At 48.0% G+C, this 11,102-nt stretch overlaps 1 protein-coding gene across 6 annotated transcripts in view; it reads right to left on the bottom strand.

Moving 5' to 3' along the window:
- The window catches only part of LOC144934535 (retinoic acid receptor alpha-A-like), a 101,545-nt gene that overhangs the window by 62,749 nt on the left and 27,694 nt on the right, over positions 1-11,102 (bottom strand). For all 6 annotated transcript variants that reach the window (XM_078860419.1, XM_078860421.1, XM_078860425.1 and 3 more), the window contains exon 2: positions 8,156-9,528. In XM_078860419.1, the coding sequence (XP_078716545.1) occupies positions 8,156-8,519 (364 nt within the window). In that variant the 5' untranslated portion in view covers positions 8,520-9,528. The remainder of the gene's footprint in view (positions 1-8,155; positions 9,529-11,102) is intronic.

The following is an 11,102-nucleotide window of genomic DNA, read 5'->3' as shown; positions in this document are numbered from 1 at the left end:
GTGTCACTGAATCTCAAGGCTCTCTTGCTGGAGGTTCTTGCATGAGGATGGTTGGACAATTTCATGAGAGTTACGAGTTTTTTTTCATGTGGGATGAAATCGGGAGTACCCGGAGAAAAACCACGCACACTCAAAGCTCCACACAGATAGATTCAATAATTCCTTGCTCTACTGTCACCTTCATATCCACATCGCAACTCAACCCTATTCTGGTATTCCCAGAGAAGGCTTAAGTACAGTACTCATCGGGCTCAACCTTACTTAGCTTCCGAGATTAGACGAGATGAAACACACGAAAAGTGATTTCATCATGCTACGTTCGCGTGTGGGGAGCGGTGGTGCAGCGGTTAGCGCGCTGCGCTAGGAACCTGGCGACCAGAGTTCGATTCCCACTCACGGCCACCAACACCAGTGACGATTATCTGCACTGGTACTGGGCCTCCCCCAGCCTCAAATGAGTACCTGGTGCAATGTTGACATCGCCACTCGGAAGACAAAGGCGGCCGGGCGTGGTGCTGGCCACCCATCCCTTTGTGTACCGTTCTGGCACACAACAGTCTGTTAAGGCTATGGGGGGGGGGGGGCTATTTGTATTTGTCTTCCCTGTGCAAGCGAAAGCTGGCATGGGCAGCGGCGTCTTTCTGCTGCAGGCGCTTGTTTGTGGGAGCGAGCGAGCGAGCGAGCAAAAGGATGTTTCGATGCACTTGAGCAATTGTGCACAGGTGCGTGCTCACGCACACGCATGCGAGTGTTTGGTGGAGAACTTGTGCACAAACATGATCACAATGGGACCAGTGCTTCACTCTATTATTTGGTAAATTCACCACGTCCACGTCCAAGAGATCAAGGTACATTCTACACAAGTCACGTTTTACCCCCTTCCAGCAATTTGGCGATTTGTCACTATTCAAGGTGTGCAATTTTGATTCCAGAATCGATCGTGAGTTTTATCGTCTGACATTTACCGTCTCGTTTGTATTGTTTTTCTTTTTGTTCCGTCTCTTTTGTGCGGTTTCATTTGTCCCATGAGCTTTAAATGTAAAACATAATTTGCGTATCATTTGCACGAGCTGTAAATGATTAGTTTTCGCAAGCTTGATCCGACACTCGTATCGCGAGCGACAGAATCAGTTATAATCTCTGAATCTATGCATCGTCGCCAGCCTAATGAATACAATCTCACCACCAGCTCAGGCGTGGGATGAGCTAACTATTCCGCAGACCAAAATTGTGGCTTGTAAAAAAAAAAGCTATTCATTATCTTGATTAATTTTCTTTCATTATTGACAACAAAAACACAAGTCAATATATAATATTTTCTCGGACAAAATATTGAATCGGGCTGAACAGGTATATTATATATATCGTAATAAATGGGACATTCACTAATTGTGCAATGACATGCAGTCTGCTGCACATATTACAATGAAATATGACTCGACGCCTGTGGTATGACTAACACAATTTACGCTCGCCTCTAAGTGGCACGTATTTAAATCGGAAAAAACAAAAAAACCGGAACAAAACAAAGCATCCAAAATAATTAAGAGTGTCCCTCCACAAGAACCCTCTCTCCTGAGCGCAACTTAACCTCGCGACACCTGCGTAAGAGCTTCCTCCATAAATTTACGTCCGTTAGTGTTTGCAATGGGGATAATCGCTAATGGGCAGTTTTCAAGCTACACGCCACAAAATCAATATCCCACCACCACACTCTCACGACACGGACTCCTGGGTACCATTGCCGGCCATGGTGGGGAAATTCCCTCCCCGAAAACGTCCAATCCATGGGATTTACAGCCCCTCGCTCGGGCCAGGGCTGGCTGATGTATTACTCCTCGCTCTTTGATTAAGACAAATGAATTGTCACGCCATGAATCTGGTGGGATATACACGCGGCATGTAAGGCCATCCGTTCAAAGCATTTGCAGAAGCTTTATAAATCAGCGGCAAACATGAATTATGAAACACTGCAGATTGCAAAAATAAATAAACAAATAAAGAAAGAAAGCCCTTGCCGTATATCATATGTCGACTGCACAAATATACATTTATTTTCATTTTTCGCCCCCTTTTTGGCAGAACGCGCGGTTGGCTGTACTGCAGGTCGGAGCTATTGGTTTCCGGGAGTTTGCTCATATTTACCGTGAATCATTTATTTCCGCAGCACTTTATTAGGAGAGGGATGTTGTAGTCCGTGTGCCCATCTCTCCCGCGCGCTCATCACTAATTCACGCAGCCTCCGAGTGTCCGTGCGAGCTCGCGGCCGTTGTTTAAGCGAGCCCATGGGCTACTTATTGCTACACCCGCGAAATATTACGCCCGTTAGTCTGGCCATTCGAGGATGCTTGACATGTTTTCACGAGAACAACAAAACGGTTATCGTGCCAATCGCTGTGTAAAACTCGCCAATGGCCAGGCTCGTGTATGCATTTTTTCGTGAAAATGCCACTGATCTACTTTGAAAAAAAGCACCCCTTGCAAGTATTTTAACAAACGTGGGCTCTCGTTGGTTATTGGTGATAACCTTTTGGTGTCTCTGCCCTGACCTCCCACTCCACGGACTCCATTTTCACCCTAATGCAGTTCTCAATCTTATATAAAGCGTACTAAGATGCGGTTGCGTTTAGACGCCATGAATGCATCGTTGTATTGTTGTCGCTGCGGCGTAAATTTTTGCAGTTGCACCGCACGGCTCTCACGCGCACTTTTCGGGGGTTACGTTCCGTGCCGTTCGGCATGATGTTCGATGTTTCGCCCCGCATGCTCGGAAGCTAAAGACGCTCCCAGAACATGGAGCAAAAAAGTTGAACGTCTTGCCAAACGACACAAAAAACACTAAACTAACGACTTAACAATTACTTTACCAGGTAAGGCCCACTGAGCTATGTAGCTCTTTTTCAGAAGCAACCTGGCCACAAATGATAGCTCAACGAAGCGGCTTATCTCATGTGAAAATGTATAACAGCCAAATATTCTAAACGCATCTTGATTCTAAATGTGGAGGGAAAAACAAGTGGACATGGAGAAAAATCCACGCGACCACGGGGAGAGAGACATGCAAACTCCAAATATACAGCCATCAGGGTCAGGATCGAACCGACGACCCACTGTATACCAAGTGAAGTAGTTAACATCTCACCACCGTGGCGCCCCACATCAGAGGGCTCAAATGATTGTTGCTGCCATTTAAAAAATATAACGTTACACGACGTGGCGGCAACAATCAGTGCGTGCGTGTTCGCTTTGTTAATGTGTGCACATTTCTCCTTGCAGTCGGATGCAATGAATGGGGGGCTCCTCTAACAGACTGGTTTACCAGCTTGTCTCGGATTTGCAAGTGGCTCCCCTCGCTGCTTATAAACTCCAAGACCGAGTTACGAAACTGAAGTAAAAGAATATCATATCGAGTTCACCTATTAGAGCCCCAACCCCACCACCCATTTATACATCCTGCGGGATGAGAGAGCTTCCCCACACAGTACGGATCATGGGGATTATCTGACCATGCTTCACAATGCCGGTGAGTGTGTGTTGGTGAAGGCGGGCAAGCACGAATGTTGGAGCGTAGCACGACAATGGACTTGACTTTCTTAGCCCTCTACTGACAGTGGAGTCTTGCTGTCTATAACAGCTGCTGTTAAGCACTACCAACATTGGAACCTGTGACACACCGCAGGAAGTGGAGTAGAGTCAAGGATGTAATGGACGGGCACAGAGAAAGAAACGAGAGAGGATAATTTATGGGAAACAAGTCGGTAAGAGGATGGAAAGGGAATAGAAAAATGGGAGCAGGGGGGTCAGGAAAGAAGAGGATAGGGGAGAAAGAGGCTACATCAGGGCCTCGAATCTGCACGGAGCAGTGTCTGTTTCCACAGTGGGTGGGGGAGAGGGGAGGGATTCAGAGTGGGGGTGGCCACACAGAAATCACGTGCATTACGTGAGGCCTGAGTTCATTTAGATATATATCGATGGGGGGGGGGGGGGGTCACCAATCCAGTGGCAAGGTTCAAAATCCTGCTTAGCATTTGAGATCCGATGAGATCCGGGTGCATTCTGGGAGAGTTGGTCACAGGCAATGGTCGGAGTTACAGTGTGTCAACACATTCCGGCCTCATCCGTGCAAGAGTGTTCAAAAATCAGCACCCATCTCCACATTGCTACAATTCAGTGTCTCGTTCAGGAAACCAATGCGAGATCCCACGTTGATTTACATCACCGTTTTTGTAAAGGGAGACCTGCAACACCACACTTACACAGCGAACAGAAATGTAAGGGGCCATCCATTTAGTAGGTACGCAAAAATCTGTCAAATCTTGACCCCCCCCCCCCCCCCGAATCCTATAGAACGGCCGATATTCAATCCACGCAGAAACGCTCAAGGATTAATACTATTAATGTGTTTAAGCAAACAGATAGTCCACCGCTGGCTGCATTAAATAATTAAGTTGCGTACCTTTAAAAGGTTTGTCTGGTGTCCGCTAGGTTCAAACGCCGACTGAACGCAGTCGAACAGGTGACGTATTATAGGAATTTCATCCCACTTTATTTTCTCCCATAACCGATTAGTTTCTATCTTGACTTAAAGCTTTTGTGACTGCAGGAATTCATATTATTTGGGTCTTTCGGTAAAGTCACGTAGAACAAAAAATATATTAACAAAAAACTACGACACTTCGATCGCAACACAAGCAATCGTCATCAGGAGAAAAAAGGGGGGAGGATATGATCCCTGACATGCAATTCCCCGGCGAATACAAACTAAGCTGTGTCTGCAGCAGTAGTTACATTGGGGAAACTAAGCGATATGTCTCGGACCATGTTCGTGAACATAAGGCAGATCTGAAACACGATAGGACCAATACCTCGGCCGTGGATGATCATTGTTTTAACGCTGTGGGCTCACGAAATAGATTTCTCCAAGACGAAGGTACTCTGCAAACCCACTGGTTATCAACAAAGATTCGTTCATGAAGCCATCCAGATATATAGACAGAGACACAATTTCAACCGAGAAGATGGGTACAAACTGAGCAATCATTGGAAGGACGTTATTAACCAGTTTAAGTCATAACTGGCTGTGATGTTTCCATCCTACCTTATGATGTTAGTGGTTATGTTCGACTCTGATTAATTTTACATTAAAACAGGTTAAATGTATCACACTAACACAGCCACCGTCGCTCATATCCTCCATGTGGCGGCGGCGCTGCGATCTTACATTGACATGCTAATCTCTTACATTGACATGCTAATCTCTTACATTGACATGCTAATCTCTCCCAATACAATGGCCATCTCCGTGCCCTCGTCGTGGAGGTAGCTCTCCGATCTTACATTGACATGCAAATTTATCACTTTAACATCACTAGCCCCGCCCACTTCGCTTATGACCCATGGGCTACACCAGGGGTCCTCAAACTACGGCCCGCGGGCCACATGCGGCCCGCCGAGGACATTTATCCGGCCCATGGTAACTAATTGGGCTGCGCTTGTGAGCACTAATTGGGCTGCGCTGGTGAGCACTAATTGGGCTGTGGTGGTGGGGACTGATTGGGCTGCGGTGGTGAGCACTGGGCTACACCCATTGAAAACCTTTCAAACAGCCTGCCTCAGCAGCTTCCCGTCTCTTTTTTCTCCTGATGACGATTGCTTGTGTTGCGATCGAAAAGTCATAGTTTTTTGTTAATATTTTTTTGTTCTACGTGACTTTAGCAAAAGACCCAAAGAATACGATTAGTTTATTTTTGTTGTTCTTGTTTACTAGCTTGCGGCCTAGCTTTACACACAGCTTTGTACAAACGGTTATACTTGACCGTGTTATCCATCCTGACTGGTTATTAAAAAACACGTCTATTACGATCTTAAAAACACGATAAAAACTCGGTGAACTAGTCCCTACATAAAGTGTGTCGACTGAACATCTGCTGTAACAGTAGACCGATGTACAGACGAGTGTTAGTACTGAAGTCCGGGCAGCAGTAGCACGAACAGAGAGCACTGCGGCAGCTAAAATCTTGAGTCAGCGGCAGTCTGCAGTGAGGCCAGATTGAAGGATGTGTAATTCATGGGGCAGGCCGCCAGATTATGTCAGACTCAATGCTGAGCTGCGTGATAGCTAGCAGTGAGGGGTACGGTGGCATACAAGTGACACCTCTCCCACAGTCCCACTTCTCCCGGTAGTACTTGTCTGACAGCTTAAGAAACTGAACTGTGGCTCATTTGAAGGCCAATGTAGACAATTATTACTGAGGTTTCACCCCCCCCCCATTTCCTATGGGTACATACATTGTCAGTAGACCCCCCAATCGCAAGCGTACGCATTTGGGTTACCCCCCCCCCCCCCTCCATGCGTACGTACTAAATGGATGGCCCCTAACCAAATTTTAGGAAATTTTATCTTCTCACACCATGGCACAATCGACACCACTTTTAAAGGGGGAGGGGTGGGGGGCAGGTGGGGGCAGAAGGAAGGGGGCTTTTACCCTCCCCGCCTCTTAGCGGGGGGGGGGGACGAAACGTTACATTAGCCCCCCACTAAAATTCCCTGTGGGCTGAAGCAGAAGCCAAGCGACATAATTTTAAAAAAACGAAAAAGTTTGTATTCACACGATACACCGTTAAAACAAACACATACGGCACATTAATAATGCAATATACTTGCATTAATATTGCATTAATAATGCAATGGTTTGTACATTACTTAAGTTAAAAATAGTTGCTTAGGGGACAGACGCTGTAGCCAGGGGAAGGTGGGTGGGGGAAATAAAGTAATGAGAGGCTGGGATTGACGGCCACGCCGCTTGAATCTTATACCAATCCTAAAAACAAAAACTAAACTATTTTTTTTATTTTACCAGGTAAGGCCCACTGAGTTACATAGCTCTTTTTCAGAAGCAACCTGGTCACAAATGAAAGCTTAACGAAGTGGGGAGAACATAGGAGAGAACATGCAAAGTCCAAATATACAAGCGTCAGTGTCGGGATCGAACAAACCTCCTGTATACCAGACGAACTAGTTAACATCTCACCACCATGGCACAACCAATATTCGCCCCATGTCCTCGTCCCCCCGGCTACAGCTCCTCCATGCAAGAGATACTACCTTGTCCTCCATATTAACATCTGCAGTGTCACAAATCTCCCCCAAAAAGACACACAAGGCAGATCGTTCCCTACCCTTCCATTTATACAATGGTAGAAACCGTTTGGTGATGCTGCAATTGACAGCGATGCAGAAGCTCACTTATCCAACAACAAAAAAATCAACACGTTCGTAAACACTACTGTGGCCTTCAAAGGAAAAACATGATAGATGACGTTTCAGGCAATGGCCCTTCTCCACAGCACACGAAGCCACTTCATGCTCGTCACTAACACTGCCATAAAATAAAAAATACGAGAGACGGCTTTTTCGGACAATGATCCTACTTCATAGCACGAGGTGTCATGTGCTATGACGAATACAACGTTTCCTGATAGATATCTTTTCCTTTTCAAGCCACACAGTTGCATTGAGCAATTTGTTGTGGGTTTTCTTTTTAAATATACAATGACAGCATTGCATGTGCACCACAGTTTTTTTTTTACATCCATTGTATGGCAGATGAAATAAACTTCAGGAAATGGTGGTTCACGATTGAGATCACGCCGAGAGGCTCTAGGGGAGGACCTTCGTCCAGTTGGTGGCAGACCATGGCTGATGCTTTAGTAACAACACCCCACAAAGGTTTAACTACAGTAGCGGTTCTCAGAGTGTGGTTCCCGGTACCACCGGGTGGTCCGCTATGGTCCTCCAGGTGGTCTGCGAGGCTGTGATGCAAATGCAGGTTGGTTTTACTCATGAAAAACAAATTAAGTTAGGTAAACTACCCTAATTACATGCCACCACCTACCTAAAAGGAAACCCATTATAGCTGCGTTTAAGAAGAAAAAAAAAATAATGTTCCGGTAATATGAATAATTTTCTATGACTGGTATTTATAGTGAATGCGTTTTGCCACCAGGGGTGGGCAGGCTGTCTGGTGTTCGACGGACCAACAAGTTTGAGAAACACGGAAGTACAGGAATCAAAGCAGACCCTCATTAACAACAACAACAACAATAATACTACGACGGCTTAAATGCCGCTGTGCGAATGCCGTGTGTTACTCACTGCTGGGCGAAGAGCTCCCACCACATCCCATGGGCAGCGGAGGAGGCGGCAGCAGCACGGGGGCAAGGCTCGCGGGCGGATGCGGACTGCGCAGGTGGTGCTGTTGGAGTCGCTGCTGCTGCTGGAGTCGCTGCTGCTGGTGCTGCAGCTGCTGCTGGTGCTGCTGCTGCTGGTGCTGCTGGTACTGCTGGTGCTGCTGCTGCTGCCGGTAGTGTCCCGCGAGCGATCCGGGGAAACTCGCCGGGAAAAGGAAGGGGTACGGCACGGGCATGGGAAACCCTCCGCTGGCGCCATTCGGCCCGACGAAGCCTCCTCCTCCGCCGGCGCCGCCACCGCCGTTGCTAAGGCTGCTGCTGCTGGCCATGGTCACCGTGGCCGGCGACCGGGTCGGGTCCGCTTCACGCGCGCGAGCGTCCTCACGCACGCGCCCGCATGTCCCCACGGCGTCGAACACGCTCCCTCAGCGAAATTCGCAGCCCCGTCGCGCCTCCGATGTGGTCATTGATGGTCTGAAAGCTGCGTGACGCTAGCACGGGGAAGCACGTGGGGCGCTGCCCCCCGCTTGCCTCCGCGGAACTTCTGGACTCGGCGTCAGCGGCGCAGGTCGCATCGTCGGAGGAAGACGACGGACGGCGGTTGCGAGTCCCATGCACTGTCTGCCGGGACGGTTCACCGCGCACTGCGGCGCGAACGCTGCGTGCCCCGTCGCTTGGTTTGTATCATTGCGGCGCGACGTTTCCGAGCGGGGGGGGGGGGGGGGGCTGCAGCGGCGACCGCGTGCCAGCGGCCACCGTCCTAAGCCACGACCGTGGCCACGGAAGAGTCGAGCGAAGCAAAGTGAAGGTTCAACGAAGTAGGGCGCAGTAATGCTGCCGGATTCGGTTTGCTCAGCTATGCTTCACAGCCAAACAGTCGTTGGCACTCCCACCACAAGTGGGAAAAAAAACATTGAACCCACTGAGCCTTAGCACAAGTCAAACCAAAGAACAATATCCCGGTTTTTATGTTCAGCTTCAAGTCAGGGTCTTCTGACACGGTAGATTCGCATTCCTAATCACGAGCACGCGCAAAAAGATCTGCGATGATCACGGCAGTCGTTCCGGTTTCCCGAGTTTGCGAGATTCAAGCCAAAACAAATCCACCCTTCATCTTCCACGGTAGCGTTGCCTCCGCGGGCTCCAGGAGAGTGAGAGGGGCTCTCTCGCTCTCTCCCCAGGGTCTCGGTGCTTTCACCCCTGGCGTCAGCGAGCGAGGCCACGGATCTGCTGGCGAGTGGCGTCCATGCGATGCCCAGAGGAGGAGGAGGAGAGCTGCCGCGCACCCCAAGCTGACCTCCGACCCCCAAAAAGGCACTCTTCAGTCACGGTCCAGCCCTGCCACCCGCACAGCAGAAAGGAATGGGTTAAAAGTGCCCAAGTCTTGCGATTAATAATTAAACCTTCAATTTGCATTTTCCCCTCCACCTTCATCATAAAGACAAATTTCCTTGAAACACTGATTAATGTGCTTCCTCGTTTGATACTAAATGCCCGTGCAAAATCGCTTTTAACCAATACTGATGTATATGATTTATATTTATTGTGCCTGTGTGTATCTAAGTGGATTAAATACATAAATGTATGTATACATGTACACAGTGCTTGCAAAGTGAATGTACATGTAGGATCAGGCTGCTGTTGAGAAGACCCAATTCCTGAAATGTCAGCTGATAGTACACTTTTTCTGTGTTTGTGATAAATGTGGCTAGTTCTTTTTTTTTAATATTACATTCATCTACCACTGGTGCCTTGACGGTCACACAAGCCCCACAAACTACACGAGCGTGGTGAAAGGGCTCTCATCCAGCAGTGGATTGACGACAACATGACCGTACACGTATGGTATACGACTGCCACTGCAGTCCCTTCATTGTTGTTCCCCCACAAGTAAAGCCGCGTTGCTGGCAGAACAGTGTCTTTAAATAATTAGATCATCCCATTAGTATATTTTACCCTCAACTGTTAAAAAAACCAAGAAGATATATCTGCTCCTTATCAATTTAGTTCGACCAAATGTAATTAATTTTTTACTTCATGTTGGAATTGAGGCAACCCCCGCCCCTCCCCCAAGCCTCCGTGTGCCTCGTGGGCTCATTTTAATCAACGCGGTGTCGTCCTCTCGGGCTCCGGCCCGGGGGCTAAGAATGACGAGCGGCGAGAGAACGCAGACGGGACGACTGCGGGCTCGCGATCACGGCCGACAGACAGCGAGGCTAGCCAGGTTCCTCGGCTAATGCGTCCCTGCTTAACGAGCAAGAGCGCGGTGGCGCTAAACCGTTTCATTTCTCCGCACAGAATAAAACGGCTCTCAAGCGAGCGTCCGCCAAAGCACACACACACTTTTTTTTTTGCTTGTTCTAAATGGATTTCCCCCCGGCCTTTTAAAAGGCGATGTTGTATCCCCTTTAAAAGAGCACCAACCCATGCAGGAGCATTAAACATGGCAGAGCCGTAATTAGATGAGTTAACGCGAACTTAAGAATTGACAAATTAATATGCGGCAAGAGCCTTAGACAATCAGGCACTGGCAAGTGACACGCTTAAATTCACTTTAAGTGGGGGATCATATTTGGCCTCTTGCCTCCGTTTTGACTCTTTAGTGAACATGGCACAATGTTTTTTTATCATTGCGAATCTCTAATTATTTGATGATGAGGACTGCAGACTTGGATGGATGACCAATGGCAGTGCTTGCACACGGAGTTCCTTTCTTATCCGTACTGAATTATCCATATTGCGCGCATTGTCTCACGTGATACGATTCTCCCGTATGTGGTGCAACTTTAATCATTTACCATGCGGCTTTAGGTACTCGTTAAGGCTCGCTACTAACGACAAGAAGTCGTTAAGCGGGTTGCTTCTATCTGGAAAGTATAATAACGTGGGTTATTCCTGCAGTCAAGGCTCAC

This window comes from Lampetra fluviatilis, chromosome 10 (assembly GCF_964198595.1).
Source record: "Lampetra fluviatilis chromosome 10, kcLamFluv1.1, whole genome shotgun sequence".
Taxonomy (NCBI): domain Eukaryota; kingdom Metazoa; phylum Chordata; class Hyperoartia; order Petromyzontiformes; family Petromyzontidae; genus Lampetra; species Lampetra fluviatilis.
Note: the sequence above shows the minus strand (reverse complement) of the source record. Positions and strands in the feature narration are given on the sequence as shown.